General features: G+C 41.1%; 1 protein-coding gene across 11 annotated transcripts in view; it reads left to right on the forward strand.

Annotated features, from left to right (window-relative positions):
• MARCHF10 (membrane associated ring-CH-type finger 10) overlaps window positions 1–26,577 on the forward strand; it is a 204,559-nt gene that overhangs the window by 170,599 nt on the left and 7,383 nt on the right. For 9 of the 11 annotated variants that reach the window (XR_011975112.1, XR_011975113.1, XM_072645887.1 and 6 more), the window contains one exon: window positions 16,585–16,698. Coding sequence is in view for 9 of the 11 variants with exons in the window: in XM_072645887.1 (XP_072501988.1) it covers window positions 16,585–16,698 (114 nt within the window). In the remaining 2 variants the exon portion in view is untranslated. Of the gene's footprint in view, window positions 1–16,584; window positions 16,699–24,651; window positions 24,695–26,577 lie in introns of those variants that run through there. The other 2 variants (XM_072645893.1, XM_072645891.1) reach the window with 1 other exon arrangement.

Raw genomic sequence — 26,577 nt, forward strand, 5'->3', positions numbered from 1 at the left:
GGTATGGCACTGAATGTGTTTGTTAATTTAGATACTTTTGCCATTTTATTATCATAATGTAACCAAGAAGAATTATTATATCTCCAGTTATTTACATATTTCTGTAGAGAGGGTTTTATAGTTATATTCATATGATTCTTTTGTCTTGTCAGCTAGACTTCAATATTTTACACATTCCCTAGTTGTTTTTAATGGAATTAGTTTTCTGTTGCTTGCTTCCTGCTGCGTTTTGTTGGTAATATGCCAAAAGGCTCATGATTTTGTTGGTTTATTTTATACTTTGCTGCTTTATTAATATAATTATTTCAGTTATTTTTAGATGAATAGTGTTTTCTGAGCAAATCATCATATCATTGATAAAAAGTAATCATTTTGTTTCCTTTTTGCCCATTCTTATTCCCTTAATTTCTTTTAATGGTCTTATTACTATAGCTGGCATTTCTAGAACCAGATAAAAAAGTGGTGATAATGATGGACATCCATGATAAGGAAAGGCTTCTTGTCTTTCCTCCATTCCAGAGAAAGTTCTGTTTGTCTTAGAGAGATACAATTTACCCCAATAAAAAAAAATTGTGCTGTGGTCGGTAAAGAACATATTTTCATAGCTCTGTGTTTGTTTCTGAGTATACCCTGGAGGACATAGTCAGTTTTTGTAAAGGTTCTATACGCAGCCAAGAAATATTAAAATAATCACCAGCACTCTCAATTTTTCTAAAATTCTGTTTATGTCCTTATCTTTTTAAAGATTTTGTGCTTATCTTTTTAAAGATTTATTCAGATCTGAAAGGTACATAGTTAGGTCTCCAACTATTACAGTTTTACTGTATTCTCCATAAATTTGATTAGTTTTTCCTTTAACTACTTAGATATGATGCCTTTCAGTGCATGTATATATAGTAAATATTGATGGTATTTTGTTTTCTTTGGTGCTCCTCAGTTTAATATAGATTTTCTTTTTTATCTCTTTTAACCCATATCTATTTTACTAGTCTGAGATCAATTGTCACCCCTGCTTTTTTTTTCAATTTACCTGAAGCATAATAAATTGTACTCCAGCCTCTTATACTGATGCTTATTTTAACTCTTTGTGGATTTTTATGTTACAAGTATGTTTCTTGTAAATAACATATTATTGTATTCTGCTTTCTAATCCATTCCACTATTTTCTTCATCTTATAGCTGAGTTCAATTATGATTGTTTGCTGTGTATTTTCTTCCATCATATTGTCTTCTTTACAAAGAAGTGTCTTTTCTTCTCCTACTAGGAGAGAAGCTCTAATTCCATTTTTTGCCTTTTGCATCATTTCTTCCAGCCACTCCTGGAGTCTGCATGGCCAAACTGTGTGTTCCCCTGAGGCTCTGTTTTTACTTATGAAGAGCTTATGTTCTTCTGGCTTAACTTTCAGCTTCTCTTAACTCAGTAGTACTTCTTCATTGTGCTTGATGCTTGCTCTTCCCTCTAGCCTCAGTTTCTGAATTGAGATCCTGTGCTAGGCCCAGTCCATGCCCCATGCTCTTGGATGGAATGGACAGGTCGTATTTGGACTTGTCTTTTCTGTAACCTCAATGCTGCTGCTGCTGCTCTTTTCTGGGATCAGACCCCACCTTCTGCTACAATCCCTGATTTCGGACTCTTCCTTGTGACACAATGTGACTGTTGACCTTTGCCTTTTTCTGTTTTCTCCTGAATTCTCTGCTGTCAACTGTTGTCCTTTGTACTCAGAGAGAATCAAAATGACCTCACTATGTTGAGGTCAATGTACAATGTGTCTGACTGTGGCTGATCAGACCACTACAAATTCAGAAGGCTCTACCACAGGTCAGGCAAAAATAGTCCATATGAACATTTGCAATAGATATATCTCTAAATTGGCCCATCTCATGTTTCTTTTGAGCCACTGCAATTCTGCTTTGCTCATAGAACACAATGCCTTCTTTGATGGAGGCATGCCATGCTGGACAGTCCTGTGTCAGTGTCTCACATGTCTGAAAATTGATTCCAAAATTCTTCAAAGAGACGTTGAGAGTGTCCTTGTATCACTTCTTCTGACCTCTGTGAGTGCTTGCCTTATGTTAGTTCTCTATAAAAGTCTTTTGGGCAAATGTATGTTTGATATTTGAACAAAGTGGCTAGACCATTGGAATTGTGCTCTTTGCAGTAGCCTTTGAATGGTTTGCAGTTTAGCTCCAGAAAGAACTTCAGTGTCTGGTACCTTAACTTGCTAGATGATCTTCAGAATCTTCCAAGGACAATGCAAATATAAACAATTCAATTTCCTAGCATGGTGCTGTCAGGTCCCAATCAGATAGTAATGATCCCACTAGTGTCAAGTATCCTGAAAGCCTCCCCTTCCCCAGCACATGGCATATACCTGGCCATTAAAGTGACTCTCGGTATGGCTCTGTGATGTGTACAACCCTGTTTCCCTGTGCAGTAATCTCTTTGGGACTGGCTTTATTCCCTGCTGCTTTTCTAACAAGCCAGGATCTAGATCCTTCTGGTTTCAGGCCCCAGTTATGGGAACTCACTTTGGTTTCCACCTACCCTGGTGCAACTCTGCTAAGATTGCCTATAAGATTAAGCTGACAACAAGCTTCCTGCTGTATCCCCCTAATTCAGAGCACCCACAGGTGTTCTGGGCTGGACCTAAGGCCAATACTCTGGTAGTTTAGGTTCAATACTGGAACAAAATGAGACACTTGGGGTTCATTTAACGATTAACAAAAATTTACGTGCCCATAGCAAGAGATGAATATTTGACAAAGAGTAGCATTGAAGAAGTTGATTTTTCTGTTTCAGGGCTGCCATATCCACTTCTTATATATCAGGGGTTAGGGTTAACCAAAATAGTCCAAAAGTCACTTCAATGATCTTCTGCGAGACCCTCAAGAAGACCTTAAGGGCTTGCCACCAAAGGTTGAAGAGATAAGGGGAGAAACAATGTACTAATTCCTGACCCCATGAAAATCAAACTAGTTTTACCTTTGAGGATGCAAGGGCATCCTCAAGACTCAGTTGGCTCTAGGGACTGAAGGTTGAGGGCCGTCATCACTTCCTGGTCACCATGAGGCCTTTGTTAGAGACACTTGCTATAAAAAAAATTTCCCCAGTTTCCTGCTTCCCTTCTAATCTTGTGTGCATTGGTTTTGTTTGTGCAAAACCTTTTAAATTTGATATAATCAAAATTATCCATTTTGCATCCAATAATGCTTTGTATCTCGTTTGGTCAAATATTTTTCCCTCATCCATAGATCTGACAGATAAATTATTTCATGCTCCCCTAATTTGCTTATGATAGGCCATACTAAATCTAAAACATTCATAGTAGATTTCTGAATATAAAAAACAATGACCATAAGCAGGAGCAGCCCCCAAAACATCGGGGCTACAACAAAGTTGATGATACTTTCTGCATAATCACAATACTCATCACATAGGAAAAATTGCCTTGTATCACCATCTACTTAGTACTCTTTGGATAGTCACCTCCCTTTCCCTGGGTCCCCCATGGGAGGTGAGATGCAAAATCTTTCCCCAAGAGAAACTGTCCTGTTTCTTCTGTGGGGGCTGATTTGACATATTCAACTGACTATTATTGCTAGAAAGCAAGCCACCTCCCAACAGTTCCTGAAGCCCTCAGTGAGTGTTGTACTGGCAGCAAGGTGGAGGGGCCTATCAGCTGTACCTTACAGGAAGCAATGGAGTACAGAGGGCCTGCTTTTTGCCACTGTGCATTCCAGGACTTCCTGTTGTGTCACTGCTACTAGGAGCCAGTCCCTGGTCTGCTGCTACTAGAGGCCAGAGCTCTACAAAGCAAAACAGAGAAAGAGAGAGAGAGAATGAATGAATGAATCAGTTCCTTTAGCACAGTTGTTAGACAGTCTTTACATTCAAGGCTCTGCATTGATTTGCATTCTCTTACTGTTGGATCCCTTATACTACCCCTCAGCAAGCTGGCTATGTCCATATGCACTTAGGACTGCTTTCTCAGATGGACTGTCATTTCCCAAAAAAAACCTTTCAAAACCAATTAATTCTTTCCTCATTCATACTTGAATATGGCTACCTTTTTTTCCCAGTTTATTTTTATTTTTTTAACTCTGAAAATTTGCGTTTCAAATTCTCTTCCTCCAGTTCCCCCCCACCATTGAGAAGGCAATCAGTATGATACCCATTATACATATGAGGTCATACAAAACAAAATATGTCTCCCTTAGTTAGGTGTGGCCTTCTTTCTGTAGACTGCCTCCCCACCAAGGTAAATAAATAGTGATGGCCATTAGCAGTACCAAGGCATCTAATCATACTGTGGCAGAGCTAAGAAAACCCCTTAGTAGAAACTGGAGGAGGCTTAAATTACCAGGGACCTAAAAGATATTTACCATAAGTGTTTTCATGGTCTACTTCTTTAAGGACAGAGAGGATCGTCTCCTCTTGCTGAATGGCCATAAGCAGTTTAGTTTCAGGAGTGGGAGGAAAAGGAAGCACCCCACGGTGAGCTACCCCCACATCTAGAAGCTTCACTGTCTTCTAGAAGCATGAAGGTTAATCTGGGCCCACCTTCCTCTGCACTGCCAATCCCCAAAGGTTTTATGTTCCAGTTCTGCGAGATCACCAATTATTCTGGGCCAATCACCTGGGAGTTTAGGTTCAATACTGGAACAAAATGAGACATTTGTGGGTCATTGAACAGTTAACAAGAGGAAATTTACTTAGCCATGGTGGAAGAAGAATCATCAACAAACACAGGAAAGAAGGTACTTTGCTTGGCCCACTGTGATCCACCAGTCAAGCACCAGAGAGAGTTCCTGGATCTCTTCGTGGCTACTTTATATTCGGGTGACCAGGAAGTGATGCCTTTGGTCCCCTGAGCCAACTAAGTCTTGAGGATAGTCTCAGTACCTTTTGAGGAAAAACCATCTTAACTTTCATGGGACAGGGATTAGGATATTGTTTCTGCTACAACAGACTTCTAGAGCTGGGAGATCGGGCTGGTTTTCAGGTCCTCTGGGCCATCACCCCTCGGAGCGACCAAAGTCTTCAGGCTGTCTACTTAGGGGAGGCTTCCATCTCTCCTCTCATGAGTTTTTCTTCTCTAGGCACTCACAGGCTTCTTGCTGACTTCTTGTGTAGTCCTGTACTAGATGAACAACTTACTACTGTTTCTCTTTGGTGTTCTTGATCATTACAGATTCCGCTGTTCCCTATAGATGTATTTGCTGTAGTATACGTTAACTGGAAATGAGGATTTATCTTTTTAGCAAAGTTCTCCTATCTCAGTTATCATTAAGAAGACGCATGTAAATGAATTTTTAAATTCAGTTTTCTCAGTCTCTGTAGCTTGCAAAAGTCTTTCAATTCACACTTCATTATGTTACTGTATTACTCATTATATGCCTATTATCATACTTCCTTTTAGCACATTATTTTTTGAATTTTTTACCATTAAATTTTTCTGATTCCAATTTCATGTGTTTATATTGCTAGTTCTAGTTTTCCTTTCTCCAGTGTTTCTATCCCTCCAATTTAGCATACTCTCTGTGTATTGGCCTTAATAGGTTTTATTTTATTTAAATTTTTTTTCCCTTGCCTAACTCCTTAGATGTTTAGGTAAGTACAGTTAGAACTGTCTAAAATTTCTTCATTTTGCCAAACAATTGAATTCAACCAAATCATTTATTCTGATGCCTGGCACCAGAGGATAGTTGGAACTTTTCCCACTAAAAATGAAACATTAATTTTCAAAAAATATTTCCTCTTTCACTAACTAGCAATAGTTACTAGGAGGAAAGGTTTTTACTTAAATTGAGTTTATTTTTAAAATATATTTTTATTTATTTCCCAATTACATGTAAAAATTTTAACATTAATTTTTAAAATTTTTAAGTTTTAAATTCCTTCCCTCCCTTCTACCCCTCTTCCCTCCTTAAGAAAGCAATCAATTTTGTATACATGTATACATATGAAGTCATGCAAAACATTTCCATGTTAGCTGTATTGTACCAGAAAATACACACACACATACACACACACACACAAACAAGAAAAAAATGAAGAAAGTTTTTAAAAGTCAGCTTTAATCTGCATTCAAAGTTCCTCTGTCCTCCTGCTGGAGGTGGATAGATAGCATTTTTCATCCTGGGTCCTTTGAATTTGTCTTAGATCATTGTTGTGATCAGAGTAGCCTCCCGTCTCACTGTTGATCATCATCACACTATTGCTGTTACTTTGCTCTCTGTTCTCCTGGTTCTGTTCCTTTATTTTGCATGAGTTTATATAAGTCTTTCTAAGTTCATGGTCCAGTTCCCCAGTTGTGTATAGAAGTGATAAAAATGCTTGGTTAAGCTGGGGAAATGCGGAGTACTGAATTAATTCTTTAATAATATTAATGCTGACTCAGATACAGTATTGCTTTTGGTCTCTAGTAAATCTCATGGAAAGTCTTCCCTCAATGATACCTTCAGAAATCTGAGTAAAGGCATGGCAATTGTTGGACTTTTGCTCATGCTGCCTAAATTTGGGGGAAATAAAAAGGGCAAATAGATGACATTTCCAAAGTATTCTTTGGAAAGGGACAGGTGTTTCATTTTCTCCATCCCCACCCCTCCCAAACTACTCAATATGAACTGGTTAGCAATCTTGGTAGCAGTACTTTCTGAAAATTCCTTGGCTATGAAGGAAATTTCTCCACTGACTGTGAAGTTGATTTCTCTCTTAATAAATCCCCCAACCATGGAGTCTCATATCATGTTCTTCAACCAAGTGTAGTAGAGCTGGCTAATTTATAGTCTTAAAACTGGGTTGAAAAGATAATAAATTGGGGATGGTAGAAAGATGGAAGATGAATAGATATGATACAATGCTGGTAGAGGGAAGTATAAAGTTATGACCTTGATGGGGAATATGATACAATAACTAAGTTGTGATGGGAAGATTTCTAAGAACAAAGTAATACAAGTTGAACAGGTGGTTTCCATTGTTCTAACTATGGAGACATCATTTTTTCTCTTAGGAATACATTCCCCCATAGTTTCTTCTTCTTGATCTTCTTATTTTAGGAAGGAAAATCAAGGTTTGCTATTTATACCATAGTTTCTTCATATTAGCAATACCTAGTATACTTACAGGCCTTTGTAGTGATAGCATTCTCTCTAGAAACACAACAAAATAATGTAGGCTTAGCTTGATTCCACACTAACTTGTATTTTTTGATATATATGTATATTTCTTATACATATATATAATTTTTTTCCAGTATATATTTAGATATGAAATGTTCTTTCCCCCAAAGAATATAAGCTCCTTGAGAATGAATGAATAAATGAAAAAAAAAGAAACTTTTAAGGGTTTACTATGTACCAAGTATTGTAGATAAAAATACACAAGTAAAGATGGTCCTTGGCTTCAGTGACTCTATTCTAATGAGGGAAACAACATACCTTATGTATGTTCCTCAAGTACTATCAAGAGTATTGTCCAGGGAGGTCTGTGATAATGAGTGGGGCCATGGAGAGGAGATTGATATGTCCCACCGAGGAACAGTGACAGTTGATTAGATCATGGTTCATGATTCTAAAATGACAGGCAAATTGGAGAGGTAAAATGACCCCTAGGTTGCCAACTTTGGTGACTGGATGAATAGTAGGGCCCTTAACAGGAGTAAGAAAATCAGGAGGAGATGGGTAATTTAGGATAAATGATTATGAGTCTTGTTTGGAATAGGTTCAGATTGAGATGCCCACGGGACCTCAAGAAAGATGTTTGACAGGCCTCTGAAGAATAAGACTGTGTGCTGGGAGAGAAATGAGGGCTGCATACGTAGCTTTGGGAGTCATTTGCATCAAGATTATGGTTGAATTCATGGGAGTTAATAAGATCTCCAAGAGAAAAAGAAGAGAGGTCCGAGACAAAACTCTGTGGTGTATTCAAGCACAGAGGGCATGAAATGGATGATGATCCTGCAAAGGAGGGGGAAAAGGGTCGGTCCAAAGAGTAGGAAGAGTGGCTGAGCAGAGCATCCAAAAGAAGGAGGGGCAGCAATATCAAACTAGGCAGAGACATGAGAACTGAGTTCAAGAAGGATGAAGCCAGTTGATTTATCAATAAAAGATATCATTGGTGACCTTGGAGAAAGCAGTTTTAGTCAAATAGTGGGGCAGAAGCCAAATTATGAGGCCCTGAAAAATGAGTGGGAGGTAAGAAATTGAAGGTAATAAATATAGATAGCTTTTTCTAGGAGTTTGGCTGTGAAAGGGAGGAAAGATGTCTGGAGATGGCAGGTCAAGTGAAGGGTTTTTAAGGACGAGAGAGATCTGTGTATATTTGAAGATAGGAAGGAAGGAGCAGTGGCTAAAGAGAAGTTGAAAATTAGGGACAGAGGATGATTGAAGAGGAAGTCTGCCAGGAGATAAGAAGGGAACAGATCAAGGTGCAAAGAGAAGGGTTAGCTTTGGCAAGGAGAAATGTCACCTCATGCTCTGAAACTGGAAAAAAAAGGAGACACTGGGGCATGCGTTCCCAGGTAACTGAAAGGGGGAAAGAGAGGGAGCTGTGGAGGAATAGCCTCAAGTTTTTCAATGTCTTATTTTGCCTGAAGTCACATGGCTTCTTAATAACAGAGCTGGCCCTAATTCCTCTGGCTCCTAAGCCTGAACTCTTTTTACTTTAGATCATGTATCATTTTAAAATTTTTGCAATGTATGCTCTTGTTTCCCGCCCCCTGTGATGGAACATTTGATAGCCACAGTTACCCACTGTAAAAAAATAAATAAAGTGGGGGGAGGAGGGAGAGGGCAGTAGAGTGTCCCTGATTGTTATTACTATGAGTCTTGCAGCTGATTTTTTTGTCCACTTCAGCAAAGTATAAATCCCTTTGATGCTTCCCCTCACCAAACCTGGAAATATTTCTGCCAGATATTACTGCTGACTCAGCAGCAACAGTCCCGTAAGTTGTCAAACTATTTCTGATGGATTGTGTTTAGAGTTTGGATAGGGAGGTTTGTGGTATGATGATATGATGAATTCAAGTGAATATGTTGACAAAAATGTGTAGCATTTAATAAGAGCTGCTGAGATGAGGGAGGTTGAGACTCTGAACCCTCTCTCTGATAAGAGGCCCCTCTGGCCTAGGCCTACCTATGTTATGATAGGCTTCAGCCCTTGAGGAGCTCTAATAAGATAATAAATAATAAACTCTAATAAGAATAGATTAAGTTCCTTTTTTCATATTCTTTACACACACACACACACACACACACACACACACACACACACACACACACACACACACATACCCCAGAACCCCAGGGGAAAAATTACATAAAGCTTAAATTTGTGCTCATATCTCATTTATTCCAAAAGCAGAGAGTAGAAAGGTATTTAGTGTACAATATGAATCACATGTGAGACAGGTATTTATTCTACAGAAAAGAAATGCTTAACATAAAAAGTTCTCACAAGCACAAACTGATAGAAAAATTTGCTGAAAAGCTAAACAAACAACCGTAATACTACTCAGCCAGAAGGCTGAGGTTTAGTGAACATTAATGAACAAAACTTCAAGCCATTATTAGGCTTACTGAATAGCTATTGTCCCATTTCACCTTGGCTCTGCATTGTCAAAGTCTTGTGGCAAGACAATCCAAGGCTCAGGGGTCCTCTTAATGATGATCATCTATCCCAAGCTGTGTGGTAGTAGTTGCCTAGTATTTCTCCACAAGTTTAACCATTACTGAGGACTCAGGATCTCTGAGTCTTTCATACTCTTCACAAAGTTACCTCCAAGCCTAGATAGTTCCATCTCAAGTCTGATGTTCTTTCACAATGCAGCGGAGGCAGCAAGAGACCTGGGTTCAAGTTCATCTAGCTGAGACTGCTATACAGAAGCAGTTGATGAGCTGGTTGGCTGAAAGAGGGGCAGCAAAGTTTCCTTACTTTTAAGAAGTCTCTAAGTCAGTAGCACCTCCTGCACAGATAGCAGTAAAGGGACTGACTGCCTTATCATCTTTCAAGCACTTGAAAGTCCATAAATGCACAATAAAGTTGCTCATGACTAGGTGAAAGCCTCTTCTACCCAAAGAGCCCCAAGTGCTGAGCTAACATACATGGCTGACTAGAAGTAAACAGGGCAGCTCTGTATATATCCTGCTACAAAGGAAATATATTTACAAGAGAAAAGCAGAGAAAAGCTAAAATTACCTTTTCCAAGAAAGGTATTCTCAATAGCTTTTGATCACTAGTCTCCAACTTCTCCTCTCCCAACCTCTTAACCTGCTTCTCCAGAGGGAACAAAGAGTCAGAATGGATATAGTCAAGGCTGTAAACAGCATGGAGGGGCTGATGGCTGCGAATAGATCTCAGAAACGATATTTCCCAAATAACTAGAAAATCAGCCTAACTCGTTTTGCAATTGCAAAACAAATACTTGGGAACTTTTTTAGATAACAACCCCCATCCCTAACTTGGAGCTTGCTGGAAGAGATGACTCAGAGCTGAATATCAAATTAATATTCTGATTGGTCCACAGAGCCCCTTTGTCAAGAATAATAGGGCTTTGCAGACTCATACATAATACACATGAAGGGCTACCATAAAAGAATTCAGCAAATCAGATTTATAGTGCTGTGTGACAGATTCCCTCCCACAGACTGGAGAACAGACACAGTCTTCTAGAAGTGACTTTTTCAAACTATCTGCAGAAAACATTACTGGATATTTTCCCATCTGCATGCCTCCGGGCCTTATTGAGTCATAAAAGTAAATTATTTTCCTGAATGCTTTGACAAACCCGATACTAACAAGTTATTTTCTAGCTGATTGATTTGCCATTATGCCTTAAAGTATATAGGAGCATAAAGGTTTACTCGTGAAGAGACTGTCTAGAAAGAAAGCCACTGGCAGCCTACAGCAGGAAGTCATAGCTAAAGGGGAGAGAAAGCTTGCCACAAGACTTGGTTATCTGGAAAAGATAAAACAGACCAAGTCCAACCCCCTGCCTCTTCCCTTTAGGCAAAGATACATTTTTTTTCCCAAGCTCATTCTGGTTGGAGGATTTTAATCTCCACTTAAAAGGGCATAAAAGAGCAATAAGCGATGGGAAAGCCATTAGCATCTCCTGAAATGTTTTGTGAATTCTGTCACCACTAAGACTGAGGTAGTCTTCCATCTCAAGGCAGGGTCACATTTTGCTCACAAGGCAAATGCTTTGAAGACACTGAGCTCTGCCAGGGATGTGGACTTTGATGAGCCAGCTCCCCAGGCAGAATTTTAGGCTTACTACTAACTGTGAGGGAAAAGAAAGGTGATCCCTCATTATGCACCTCAATATTTCTGACATAATTTTGTCCTGGAACAATTATTTATTGTGGATGTAGAGTAGACCTATGTTTGAGCTCGCTCTCCAACCTAATGGAGAGAGGGAGAGAGAGAGAGAGAAAGAGAGAGAGAGAGAGAGAGAGAGAGAGAGAGAGAGAGAGAGAGAGAGAGAGGACAGACTGGGAAAGGGTGGCAGGGGTTCTGTTGGCTCACCACTCATGGGGAGGAGGTGAAAAACAGGCCAAGAGTGTTCTTCATGTAATCTTTGTGCATCCTGTATGAACTCATGCATTCCTTCTGTTTGGGAATGGAAACACTGAAGCAGAACAGTCCTGTATCTCCCAGATTAGGGAGGCATATCCACTTTGTTCCATAAATGAGCTAACAGAAAGAGATTCAAAGTGCTGACTCTACTCAAGGGTTCTTAGAGAATGTAATCGCTCTCTAAGGTAGTGTGACTCCAGTTATAATAATCCTGCCTTCTGGTGAATGGTTTTGATCTTAGTACTTTGCACATTGCTGTTATGGGGACAAAGGGGCCTGTTTATTTTCTCTCTTGAGAAGGGTGCCCTGCTCCCACTATTACTCTTCTCAAGGTAGACCAGCCTGCAATTACCAAAGCCTCACTGAGAGCTCCAAAGAGGCTCCCAAAGTTAAGATGTCTCTGTAGGGCTCCAGAGAAGAAAGATCATGTCCTTTCTTGGAAACTCCAATTGCCCAGGACTAGGTTACTTCTGTAAGGCTGCCTACCTGGGGTACCCTGGGAATTTGGAATGTGAACAAGTTTGACGGTGATTAATGGAATTAAACCAAACAGACTAAACCTGAAGGAAGAAAAAGAGTCCATTGCTAATGTCCTTGTTAAGTAAGTAGCAATAGTATAAATAATAAATTTGGCTTTCCTTCCCTAGAGAGAAGTGAATTGAAGATGTTTTATGGGGTTTTGGGGTCCTTATCAGTGGATAATCAACCTTCAGGAATTCTAATTATCCAAAAACTTCATGACTTCCAAAGATCTGCGATTTCATCAGTGTGGATACTCCCTCTGTCAGAGAGATCAGAGCTTCTCTGAGCTGTTCTCATGAATTGCCTGCTGTTGAAAATTCATCACCTGTCAGTGATGATGATGATGTCAATGAGCCTCTTCAAAACACAGGCCTCAAATAACATAAATCATCAGCTGTCAGATCTGTACTCGTAACCCTCACATGTTGGTAGGACCTGGTTACCTGCAGGTCGTGATTCATTTTGTGTGTGTTCACCCTTCATTGCCGAAGAAGACCATGCCATCAGAGAAATAATGACATGACTTGCACTTGACTTTGTTTTGGGTGAGGGAGAGCTGTGCAGGTCACCAGCCTCACTTCTCCTCCTGAGCCATCTGAATCCAGTGACCTAATATTCCTCAGGATGACTGGAGATGACCCAGGATGAGGCAATTGGGGTTAAGTGACTTGCTCAAGGTCACACAGCTAGTGAATGTCAAGTGTCTGAGGTAAGATTTGAACTCAGGTCCTCCTGACTCCTGCACTGGTGCTCTATCCACTGCACCACCTAGCCACCCTCATGATTCATTGGAAAGAGAGAGAAGAAGAAGATAGAAATAATAGTCCCTGCCTGCAAGGAGCTTATCATCTAGCACAGCACTTTTTAAACCCCATATGGGGTCATGTAGCTGAATGTGGGGGGTTGAAAACAGTAAAAATTTGAAAACAGTAAAAAGTTTCTGAATGTGCAATGACCAAAACTTAACTCAAAATCCAATGTGTAATGAACGCGAGGTGTTTCTGGCAGTGCTTGCCTGTGTTACATTGTGTGACTTCACTGCAGCCTGGAACACAGCATTGATGATTACAAAATCAAAATATCAATCAGTTCTGAAAAATGTTGAAGATACATATACATACATCCATCCTACATATCAAACATTCTGCCAAGATTTAATTCTTTATGTAAAAATAAACAAGCACATCCATCTTATTAGTATGCAAATTTACTTTCATCTTTAATAAATGGTAAAATTATATGTATACCAAAGAATTGTTTTAAAATAAATTTCTTTATAATTTATTATCAGTAAATGTTTGATTTGTGTACCTATTTTTACATACCTGGGGTTATGTAAAACTTTCTCGGGCAAAAAGGGTCATGAGTAGGAAAAGTTTAAGACGCCCTGATCTAGCATACATTAACATTAGAAAATTACAAAGCAACCCCTGATATACAGGGTACTGTAATGTCAAATGAACACCTAAGTGCTTGGGGGATATGAGTCATCAGAGTGGGTTACATTGAATCTAAAGAGGTATTCTGGAGGAAGTAGATTCTATGGCACATCTTCTAGGATATAATGATTATGAACTAGTGGAAGGGAAGTCTCCCTGCCTTAAGTCTTTCTCCAGGCCACTTAGTCCTCCACATAGATGCTGAAGTGATTTTCACTACTGAGTAAACTCCAGTGATTCCCTGTTGCTTCCAGTATCAAATATAAACTTCTGCATTTGGCATTCACAGCTCTTCATAATTTGGCCCAGATTACCTTTCCAGCTTTATGTTACTCCCTTCATACAGTAAAACTACAGTCAAACTGAGCTGGCCTTTTTACTCTTACTCATACATGGCATTCCAGCTCTATCTCCACGCCTCTACTGATGACTGTCATTCTTGAAATTGACTCTTAGAATCCCTGTTTTCCTCCAAAACAGCTTAAGAGTCTTCTGAGTGAGAATTTTTCTGCATCCCCCTCAACTGTTAGTGAATCTGCCCTTACATCCTCCAGAAAATTACCTTTCATCTGTAACTGGTCTTCTAACCAAGCCTGAGGTGTTTTGCTTCTGGTATACAGAAAGCGACATGACTCCTAAATGGTGGAGAGAATACTGAGTCAATGCAGTGTTTCTGTGTAAGGGGTAGATTTAGTGCCAGAGCTTCTTAGGAGAGAAACTTGTGGTTTCAGAGACTCTTGAGGGACAAAGAACCCTTTAAAGAGGAGAGAGATAAAATGACTTTGGAAATTGCAGTAATGCAATTTAAACATGTGCCTGACTTTTCATCTTGCCTCCATAGAGACTTTGTTGAGAGAAAATTTCCCCTTGGGTAAGATTCGGGCCTTTCTCTTGGTTTGAGATGAGATTTTATCTTGATCCTAGCAGAAGAGCTCATTCACTCTTGTATGTTTCCTGGTATGTTCTAATGTGTATAATTCCTCTAATTTCTGATTGCTGTTTTGCTTGGATAAGTGGGTTTACTCACTATTTGAAATTAATGTGATCTTTTGTGTAACTGATGGCAGCAAAGTGCTAAGATGGTGGGTATAAGCTAAGGACTACTGTTCCCTGTAAGCGCAACCGTGAAAGTAGCTTTCCTTCTGAACCCCTGAATTATACCCATAGAAAAATATATTTCAGAGAGGCAGATAGAGATAATTCTAGTTCCTCTTGGAGAAAAGAATACCCAGCCTCATAGTACTCTTGGGGCCTGCCTGCCCCAGGCCACCCTAACTAGCTTGCTGGCACTACAGGTATGGCCCCTACACCTCCTCTCTATAGAAGTGGTCCATATTTTAGAAATATGTATCCAAATCACCTGCAGATCACAAATTTGCATTTAGATAACCCATATGGACACTCATGCATGAGCATACATATCTATTTTCTGTATCTGTTTTAATATACCTATGTATATATAAATGTTTATCTGCACCAATAGACTATAAGCTTCTTGAGAACAGGGACTGTTTTCGCTTAGTGCCTGATAGTAGGTGATTATTAAGTACCAGTTGATGATGATGATAAGGATGAATGGCACAGAAGAAAAATAGGATGTGCCTGGCCCCTAACAGCTGCTCTTGTGTATTGAGCATGCTCTGGCTCTCCCTCTCCAGGAGCCATGCTGCTACATCTGCTCTGCAGGGTTTCTGGGGATAACCCTGCAAGGTTGGGGTGTCTTTCTCTATTGACATCCACACCAATTGTGTTCCCTCCATGATTAGGAGCTACTCACACATCGCTTACCTATAGTGATCAATAATATATTTCAGTCTGTCAGCCAATCAATAAGCATCACTACTGGATCTTCCTCTAGACCACTCCCTAAGCCATAGGTGTCTCAGAGATTCTGTCCTGGGCCCTCTTCTTTTCTCCCTCTGTATTACTTTACTGGGTGATCTCATCAGCTCTCAGGGATTTAATTACCATCTCTATGTTAATGATTCTCAGATCTCCTTTTACTGGCCCCAGTCTCTCTGCTGATCTCTTCTGACCTCTCCAACTACCTTTCATACTTCTCAAAATGGATGGTCAGTAGACATCTAAACTCGATATATCCAAAATGGAACTCACTATCCTTTCCCCTAAATCTTCCCCTCTCTTGTGGCAGGCCCTCAGGCTCACAATCTAGGAGTCATTCTGGATTCCTTACCATCTCTCACCCCCCACATATCTGATCTGTTATCAAGACCTGACAATGTTACCTGTGTAACATCTCTCAAATACATACCCTTCTCTCTTCTGACGCTGCCATCACTATAGGGCAGGCCCTCATCACTTCACACCTGGACTATTGTTAACAGCCTCCTGGTGAGTCTGCCTGCCTCAGGTTTTTCCCCACTCCAATCCATTCTCCATTCAGCTATTAAAGTGATTTTCCTAAAGCATAAATCTGATCTTGTCACCTTCCCACTCAGTAAATGCCAGTGTCTTCCTATTGACTCCAGGATAAAATACAAAATGCTCTGTTTGACTTTCAAAGTCCTTCATAACCTAGCCCTCTCCTACCTTATACCTTAGGTCTTCTTACACCTTAGTCCCCAACATGTACTCTTTGATTCAGTGACACTGGCCTCCTTACTCTTCCACAAATAAGACACTCTCTCTAAGCTCCTGGCATTTTCTCTGGCTGTTCTCCATGCCTGAAATGCTCTCCCTCCTCTGCTCTGACTACTGACCTCCCTGGCTTCCTGTAAGTCCTAAATAAAATCGCACCTCCTACAACTTCGTACAACAGCTTTCCCCAACCCTCCTTAATTCTAGTGCCTGCCTTCTGTTAATTATTTCCAGTTTATCCTGTATAGAGCTTGCTTTCTATATATTCCTTTGTTTGTTGTTTCCCCCGTTAAGTTGTAAGTTCCTTGAGGGCAGGGACTGTCTCTTGCCTCTTTTTTTATCCCCAGAACTTAGTATAGTGCCCAGCACGTAGTAGGTGCTTACCCAGTGTTTATTTTATTGATTAACATTTAAGATCAATTTAATAATTCTCCATTTTATTTTTAGGCGCAGAATGAGCTGATGAACTCAGGTCTGTACCTGGTCCTTCTGCTTCACCTTTATGAACAGAGGTTTACTGAACTCATGAGACTAAACTATAATCGATTGGCAAGAGAAAGGGTAAGTAGAAAGGTCAATGATGTATAATACAGCATCATCATTTTGGTAATTGTTTCAGAGGTGTGTCTATCACTTAATAAGAGATGCTGAGTCTGTTTCTGGATAATTAGACTTGGTTGTTCCAACATCTGGGTAACCGTTGTTGTTGTTCAGTTGTTTGAAATTCTGTGACCCTATTTGGGGTTTTCTTGGCAAAGATACTGGAGTGCCTTGTCATTTCCTCCCCCAGCTCATTTTACAAATGAGGAAACCGAGTCAAATGGGGTGAAGTGACTTGCCCAGGGTCATACAACTAGTAAGTGTCTGAATCCAGATTTGAACTCAGAGTCTTCCTGACTCCAGGCCCAGTGCTCTGTGCATGATGACACCACCCAGCTGTCCTTGACAATCTACACTGTAGTTGAAAAGCCAATGGTAATCCCATAAATGCATGGCAAATGCCTAGTAACTAAATGGTCATCAGTGGCATTAATATAAATGACTCTTAAGGGAAAGCTCCCATTTCAAGGCTTGTTACAAGCAAAGGTCCCAAGGAAGAGGCTAGGATTGGCATCTATGTTTCTGTGTTATCTAAATTTTCACAAACAGAAAATTAAGTAGGAAAATTGAAGACCACCGTGTATATCTTGTAGTCTAGTGGGAGACAGGCATCATCTCTTTCTATAAATGCTTTGAGACTCATTATCCTTGTGTAGGTGTGTGTGTGTGTGTGTGTGTGTGTGAATGTCTGCATATATGGAACCTTGCAAATCCAATAGTCCATTTTGAGGTCACATGCCTAGGTAGTGTCACCCAGATCCATTGTCTAGCAAGGTGTTAGGGGCACACAATAAATGTTTAATAAATGCTTGTTGATTGACTGACAGGTCGTGGGGTTCTTTGTCTGTTGTTCTTCCCACTATTTCAGCTGCTATTTCTCTTTAGAGGAAAAATTTGTTATTGTCCAAGGAAAATGCCATGGCTGGCATTAGGGAAAAGAATGATTCATAAGTTTAGTGATTAAGCGAGCATCCAGCTTAGTACTGGCAGTGCTGTAAGAAAGCAAGCCTGTCCAACTCTTAAGATTCTATAAAGCCATCATCTCAACATACCATTTGGATGCTACCATTGTCCCAGCAATTGTGGAGGGGCACAGGGGTCTTAAGCACCATTTGAAACTTCATAAACTATCTCCCCGCTGATGATACTGCACTAGGAATGTGAAAGACAAATTGAGTTTGTCCCTAGACAAAAAAAAAAAATACCCTTTCTTGGAGTACATAGAGTGACGATATTCAAAGATCTACCTAATTTTCAAATTTCCAGAATCCTGTTCCCCTGAGGCCTTGAGAAAGTTGATCAGCACTGGTCTCAAGTAGTCATGTATTAGGAGAACATCTAGCATGGGATGGGTAGCCTGTGGCATTGATTGTCAGTGGCATGAGATGTGGGTCAGTGGCTCAGTCAGTAGAAATTTATTAAGTCCTTACAATGTGCCAGGGAATACAAAGAAAGGCAAAAAGCTTAGTCTTGGCCCTCTGGAAGCTCTTACATTCTAATGGGGGAGAAAACATGCAAATAGCTAAATATGTAAGTATAAGCTAGATATATACATATGTACATAAATATATACAAGCAGATGGGAGTGGGTCTGAAAGGGGACGGCATTAGCAACTGGGGGGATGAAGAAAGGCCTGGTACAGAAGGTGAGATTTACGCTGAGTCCTGAAGGAAGCTGAGGAAACTAAGAGGTAGAAGTGAAGAGCAGAACATGCCAGGCATGGGGGACAGCTGGTCCGAAGGCACCAGGGCAGGAGAGGGAGTCTGGGGACACGAGGTACTGCCATGGTGCACACAGCTGGGCCTGGAGTCAGGAAGTCCTGAGTTCAAATCCAGCCTTAGTCACTTACGAGCTGTGAGACTCTGGCAAGTCAGTTCATTTCTATTTGCCTCGGTTTCCTCACCTTTAAAATGGGGTAATAACAGCACCTAGCTCCCGGGATGGTTGGGGATCAATGAGATGATCATTGTAAAGCACTTAGCACGGTGCCTGGCACATCAGTGCTGTGTAAGTGTTAGTTATTGTCATCGTATTTCTTCTTGTTCAGAGACTGCAGTGAGGCCGGTGTAACTGAGTCATAGAATACATGAAAGGGAATAAGGCAGAAGAAAACTGGAAAGCTAGGAATGGCCCAATGGACTTTAAATACCAAAGAGAGTGTTTTCTATTTGATCCTGGAGCTTGCTGAGCTGACGGCGATATTCTCCCTCTGAGGTGTTCACTGAGGGGGAGAAGTCTGAGGCAGGGAAACCACTAGAAGGCTATTGGTGTAGTCAAGGTGAGATGGTGAGGGCCGCACAGAGGTGGTCGCCAGGTGAGTGTAGAGAAGGGCTTGTGTATGAGATGCATTGTCAGTGATGACCTACAGGGTCCCCCAAACCATAGGCATGCCTTTCCTTCCCTTTTGTTTTCACCCTGATGCCTAAAGCCTATCAAGTAGCATCATTTTTTGTAGTCTGAGGCAATATAACTGAACAGTGGGAAGAATGTTTTAAATTCTGTCAGGACCTGGGTGATGGCTGGATTCTCCAGATTCCTCTGCAGCTTTTATTTGAAACATTGGACTGAAAGTATCTGTGATAGCGTGATTGGACTCTCACCTCCCCACTACTATACTTTTCCTCAATTTTCCTGTGTTTTTAAGCTAAAGTCTTCCCCAGAGGTACTTCTAGCTCCCAATAAAGAAAATGTGTTATGTCACAGTATCAACCCCAGAATCTTTTCCTTTGTCTGATCTATTCTTATCTATGCTTAACCACTCCTTGATTTTCACTGTGACAGTGTTTCCAAAAACAGACAATACATGAACCAGGAAACAGTCTTTTGCTGGCTTTTCTGCAGCTTCATTTTCATCATTCCCTATCTTTTAGATGAATGTTTTACTGCCTGTTGAACTTCGAAGACTTCAGGTTGATATAGGTTACAGATGGCCCAATCATCAGAATGCTAACGGAAGCAATATTAGCCAATAAAGCAAATATGGGAAAAGCATTTACAAACTGTACAGACCAAAAGAACTGAACATGACGTCTAGATTCATTGGCTTCTTTCTCCAAGGAATCTTAAGGAGACAGGATTATATAATCCTCTTCCATTCCTACTTGAAATTCATTTAGAAAGTCCCTCAGTAATGACTGCAAATGCCCAACCATCCCTCTGTGAGACAGGAAAATGGAAATATGATGTCAAATTGTTTTTGTCAAGTTCACAATATGACTTGAATTGATTCTCTCCATTTCCTCTTAGAAAAATACTCCCAACTTGAGGAAGAAAACAAAGAGGCATTAAAGAGAGTAAAAATTCCATTTTATTCCTCCTCATCCACCAGAAACTAGAGAAATCATCCAAGTTGAGTTTTTATCTTGTTTTTCAGCAAGGAGACACAGTAATTATTCAGCATTTATTAAGTGCTAACTCATTTACATCTTTGGGGCTGCTAAGTGGCACAGTGGATAGAGTACTTGGCCTAGAGTCAGGAATCCCATCTTCCCAAGTTCAAATCCAGCCTCTGACACTTACTAGCTGTGTGACCCTGGAAAGTCACTTAACCCTGTATATCTCAGTTCGGTAAAATGAGCTGGAGAACCACGCATATTTTTGTCAAGAAAACCCCAGTGAAGTCGATGAAGAGTCAGACATGACTGAAAAATGACTGAACAGCTATTCTTTTCCAGGCATTGTGCTTAAAAGCTGAGGTTGCAAAGAAAAAAAGTAAAAACAGATCTTGTCCCCAGGAAGCTGACATTCATGTGGGGGTAATTATGGGAACACAAATAAGTATATGGAAGATACACACAAAACAGACACAAGATAACCTCAGAGGGGAAGGCAATAGTGGCTGAAGGGACAAAGAAAGCTTCCCAAAGGCATTGTAAGTTGCATTTTAGGAGCCAGGGATTCTGAAAGGTGGCACTTACAGGGGACCGCTTTCCAGGAATAAGGGCGACATGTGCAGAGGCATGGATGGAGAAGGGAGATGGGTGTTGTAAGAAACCCTGAGAATGCCAGTTTGGCTGGATCCTAGACTGGGTTATGGTGGGTAACATATAATAAAGCTAGAAAGATCTACAGGTTGTAAAGGAGTTTTACATGTCCAAACCTACGAGACTATGTTTGATTTTTTTTAAAGGAGGTACTTTATTGAACCACACAGTTACTTGGGCAGACCTGTACTTTAGGGATATCACGTGGCATCTGTGTGAAGGGTGGATTGGAAATAGGAAAGCCTTGAGGGAGGAGTCCAAGTAAGAGACTACTACAGAGATCTAGGTGGGAGGTGATCAGGGACTGAACTAGGGTTGTGTCATGTGAATGGAGAGGAGCAGATGTATAGGAAAGACTGTAAAAGAAGAAATTACAAAATTTAGTAACTGATTGGCAAGAGTAGCAAGATTGGCAAGAGTGAAGAGTGAAGATGGCAAGGATGACACCTGGGTTGTAAACCTCAACAAGAATAGGGAAAGGAGGAGCATGTAACCAGGGAGCGAGGATGATAGTCTGGCATAGTATAGAAGGTTGGAGGGTTTGGAGATTACTAGGAGGATAAGAGCTGGTTTAAGAGAAATAAAGCATGGAAAAAGATGGAAAGATAAAAGAATATTAGAGTTCTTGAATATGGAAGTATAATACTTGTGGATGATGGCAAAATTAATCATCCTCTGTGTGGAGCTGGGGTGGAGTTGGAGGAATAGGTCATGAGAATCTATAATAAGGAACTGGAACTTAGGGAATCTGAGAGGATATCAACATGTATGCTGAAGTGCCCTAGAATGAGGGTAAAACTTAGAATGTAAGGGAAGACTCAGCTAGGCACTGAACTTACTGACAAAGGAGGGGAAATCTCCTGGGGAGGGGTTTCAGTAGATAATGGCTAAAAAAGAATCTGGATTGGGTGATGAATAGGGATTGCATGCATCTCATAGAGGTTGCTGGGTGATGGCAGTAGAGGAGGAGTCTAGAAGTAACAATGGGGAGCAAGGAGTGCTGACTACTCCCACTTTGATCAGTAAGTGTGTTTGTGTATACACCAATGTAGTGATGAGTGAAAGTACACTCAGTACATTGGAAAGAAATGTGGCCATGCATGCAGTGTCATAGGAAGAGCCATATCTCAGTGGTTGCTGGAAAATGGAGGGTGCAAGGGAGGAAATGGTGTAAGGTGAAAGTCTATTAATTATGGAACAGATATTCCAGAGGGTACAGTGGAAGGAGCAGGAAGATTTGGTTAGGGTTGCGGTGGTTAGGAATGAAGGAACAGATAGCTTGGGGGTGGAGAAGTTGTTTTTTAGCAATCTGGGATTCAGTGTCACAGAGATTAGGAGAGTAAGAGGGTATGAGACATGCTAACCATTGAGGAATAAGTCCCAGCACAGTATATATCAGTGAGGTCTGCTGATGAAGCCAGGTAATTAGATGGTTCAAGGTTGTCCTTCCAGGTTTTGATGGCATTTTCAACTGTCCATTCTGCCATGTTGTAGTGTCCTATTCAAGAGGTCTAGAAGCCTGCCTTCTGGCAGGCATGAACTAGAAGGGAATGGAATGATATGGAATGAGTTTGTGGGACAGACCTGGAGAAGGGGCCATGACTGATGTACAGATTTGAGTGCTTTTGACTCCTAGTACCTAGTTGTGAAGCTGGTATTATTCAACTTCTAGTGTCTTAAGCATAAACATCTTCAAAGATTACAAGCTTTTCTTACAAGTCCTTGAGCTGTCTGACCCTATTTGGGGTTTAACGGGGTGCTTGTGCACAATCCATAAATGTGCACACAGCTGACCCGAGACAAAACAACAACGTAAGCAGTTTGTCTTCAGTCTTATTCTCAGCCTTTTTAGCATCCATATCATCCAAGGCCATCTTTAAACCATGGCTTAGTGCCCAGTTCTGTCAGGTTCTTTCACCCCTATGAAACTTAGTTCTTCCCTGTATCTAAATTCCTCATTAGTTAAACCTTGTATGTCAGTTAATCATTTCACACCAGGTAGGAGAAAAGAGCAACTTCATGCCAGGCTTTTTGAAATTGACTTTTTAGGGGTAGATAGGCCCTTAAAACAGGTTTTACAGGCACTTACAAGGTAACAAGAAGTGGTAACCAAGGTGGGGAAAATGGTTTTCACAAGAGCTACATTTCCTTAGGCTGGGACACTGGTCCCAAACTGAAGAGATGAAATCCCACAGCAATGAAGTTCTGCTCTTGGGCTTAAATAATCAACTGTAGAAGCAACAATTCACAAGTGGCTAAGTGATAGTTCATGTGGAAAAACAAACAAACCAAGGACTTTTAAATGACTTGATGCTTTACTTAGAAGCGGAATGCAGTTGACAACAGAAATATCATGTACAGAACCAGGGAGGTGACTGTCCCACTGTACTCTAATGAGAGTTGGTTTTGAACATAACATTTTAAAAAAAGACGTTGACAAACTATAACAGATTCAGAAAAAGTTGGTCAAGATAGTGAATCAGGGCATAGGAGGATGAAGACACTACTAGATATACTTAGCCTGGAGAGGAAGACTTAGGAGGGACATGCTCACTGTTTTTCAGTACTTAAAGGACTGTCATGTTATGTTTGTTCCATTTAACTTTATTTGTACTAGGTCTAGTGAGTGAAGGTTACAGAAAAACATATTTGGGCTCAAGGATGAACTTCCTGACAATTTGAGCTGCCCCCAAATGGAATATGCTGCCTTATAAAGGATGATTCTTCTGACACTGGAGGTGTTCACATAGGGACCACGTGGCGACTCTTTAGGGATGCTAGAAATGAGACTGCTAAACTGGGAGGACCAAGTGACCTCTGTGGTCCTTTTAATTCTAAGCTCAGGAATCCCCAGCCACGATCCAGTAGGAAAAAGTAGTTCACTGACCTTCCTGTGGAAACTTCCTAGTGGAATGTATGTGAGAACCAGCTTGCTGGAAGTCTCCTCAGTTAGTTCTCAGTTGGTTTGACAGCTAACCTGTGGCAACTTAGCCCCAGTTACAGTTCTTTCTGTAAGCTCAAGAGACTAAAAGCAATTTCAGGTCATCTCACAGCCCCATTGGAGCAGAAAAATGGAGAAAGTGATTAGACCCAGGCTTAATTTACAATTTACCAACTAATTATGCAAAGTGCTACTTACTTAGGATGAAATGCTTTTCCTTCCCATCCTCTGATTCTAAGGCAGACCTTTTAGGGAATGGGAGATTTTTACTGTTTTTCCTTCCCATTTTCCTTTTGAGGCAAAAGGAATCCCAAGAATCACCTCCAAGAGGCCTGTCCAGCAGGACCTCATTGTTGCCCTGATTGCACAAGGCTCTTTGGGGCCCATCCTTGTCTCATTTCTTCTAGGAAGTTTTACTGTCCCCGTTACAAATCTGATCTCATTGAAGGTACAGGACACCAGCCAGTGCACACAGGGAGACCAGATCCTTGCCCAGTGGCATAATGGGCTCCTGCTGAGGCTGCGCTGGAGACTCTGTCCCTGATTGTAGTGTGGACGTGTTATAAACTTAGAACAAAGCCCCAGCAAGCCTGGGAACCCCCACAGCCTGCTGCTTCCTGCCAGGAGGAGAATGCACTGATTCTTTAAAAATTCAGAGCCCAGGCCCTTAGCAATTAACGCACCCTTCACTCCTATAGCCTATTTAAGCTTTTCTGATTGTCCAAACCTGGCTCTAGGGGTTGAGATAAGTTTCCTTTTCACATTGCCAAATTTAAAAAGTTTGAACAGCAAATAAGCTCAGAGTTAGGAGTGCTTATATCTGTATGTGTGGCATTGGGCAGATCCTAGTTTAGGCTGAATCTCAGAACTACTGTAATAGTCTCGCCTTATTTACCTTGTCCCCTTGGAGGTGGTGTAAGACACGTTCTTGGGGCTCTTCGCTAGTATGCTGGAAAAGAATTCATTTCTTCTTATCTTCTCTCTCATAGTTGTCAAGAAATTACCCACAGCCCAGACCGGAAGAAAGTGAAAGTAGGTTTGGGGGTCAGCACTGCTTTGCCTATTGAATGTTTCTCTGTCTCTGTGTTGGGCCTGATGCCATGGAAGGAAGTCATGAACACCACCCAGAGGCAAAAATAACCAAACAAAGCTTGGGAAATTAGATCTAAAGAAAATAATCAGGAAGGCAAGTCCAAGTGCACTGAATGCAGAACAGATAAGAATTTTACTTAATGCTGAAAACAAGGAACCCATCCAGGGGAAGAGGCTGCTGGGGCACAGAGGATGACTTGCTGCCCATCCCTTGACATCTTTTTTCCTGCCCTCTGTATTCATTGCATGCTGGGCCTTCTTGATTATTTACTGCCTGGAGAGGCCTCTGGGTTGCAGGGGTGGGTTTCAGGTCCTGGAATGAAGGCTGGTTAAGCTCTCTCACAAGACTCTCACAAGCTGAGTTTCTCTTTTTCCATTTGTGTTGGTCAAGTCACTGTTCTTGCCTACAAGAAAGTGGCTCTAGCTTGTGCGCTCAAGAAGTGACCAACATGATGATAGGACCTTTTTCCTACACCCATTTTTTTGCTAGTTCTCTATGAACAAATCAAGCAAGGGAAGCTAGACTTAAAGCAGAAGGAAAATATTTCAATGGGAAATAAGGAGGGACTTCTTGACTACCAGGAGAACAAATATTAGAATAGGTTGCGGGCAGGGTCCAGAGATCTCCAAGCAGAAACAACGATCTGTCCCTAAAGGCGGGGGCTGGACTGGGTTTATCAGTGAGGGCATTCTCCAGCTCATTCATTAACCTGAAGAAGATGGATGCGTTTATAACAGTAACTAAAGTCCCTGCCTATGATTCAGGAACCACCTGCCCAGTTTTTAGAGAATATAGGGCAGGATGCCTCCCTTCATTCACATGTTTTATTAAGAAGGACAAGGCCTTGTACTTATGTCCTGAATGGACTTGTCGCTAGTACTCTAGGGCAAAGTCGTCATGATCATTTCTTTGGGACATGCCTCTAATGTAACCAAATGAAATGTCCTTCCTCCCCAGTTCCCTAGCTAACCGAGAAGGAAAAGGTTAGGGGAGAAACATTCCTGTGGACGGGCCCTCCCCCAAACCCCCAGCATTGTTTCCCTCAGCTTTTCTTTGCTTCTTGGCAGAAACGAAGCAGTGCAGGGAAGTGAACGCACAAGATAGGCATTTCACTTACATTTCTCTACACGCACACACATAATTCTTAGTCATTTTTTTAAACCCTCTACACATCCATAGAGTTACTCTGCTCAAATGAGCTCATTCAGCTTTGCCAGTCATGGCACTTTGAATTAAACTCTTTCTGGACAAACAGCTTGTCTGGGCTCTCCCGCAGGAATGCCTGCAAAGTGAAACCAGCTCGGAGTTTGCACGCTGGTCTTTGAGGCTGTCTCTTTAGGATAATAATCTAGTCACCTACGGCTCCCTCTCTGCACCAGGGTGACTGGATGTGCTGATCAAACTACCATACTCAGACTCTGACCCCTCCCACCAGAGTTTCATTCCCTACTTTGTCAAATCTTATGAAACCCCCAGCTGCAATTTCTTTATTTATTTTGTCCAAGGCCAATTGGTTAGGTTTAGCTAGACAGGGCTATAATGACCCCTAGTGTCTACTGTGGGTCATCAAAGATGATTATACTTTAGAATCCTGGGGTGAGGATGGATGCCAAATCTATTCCTGCCCTGTCCCTCCTTCCTTAACCATGGAAATCAGACACTCTCATTTCTCAGAGGCTATCGTGACCCAAGCACTGAAAATCAGGGGGTTAGACTAGAATGTCCCATGGTCATGGTGCCCACTGGAAACAGTTTATCTAGGGCATAGCTGTCCCCTGAAGGTTTGGGCTGTCCTCAGAAATGAAATGTCATTAGAATTTCC

This window comes from Notamacropus eugenii, chromosome 2 (assembly GCF_028372415.1).
Source record: "Notamacropus eugenii isolate mMacEug1 chromosome 2, mMacEug1.pri_v2, whole genome shotgun sequence".
NCBI lineage: Eukaryota > Metazoa > Chordata > Mammalia > Diprotodontia > Macropodidae > Notamacropus > Notamacropus eugenii.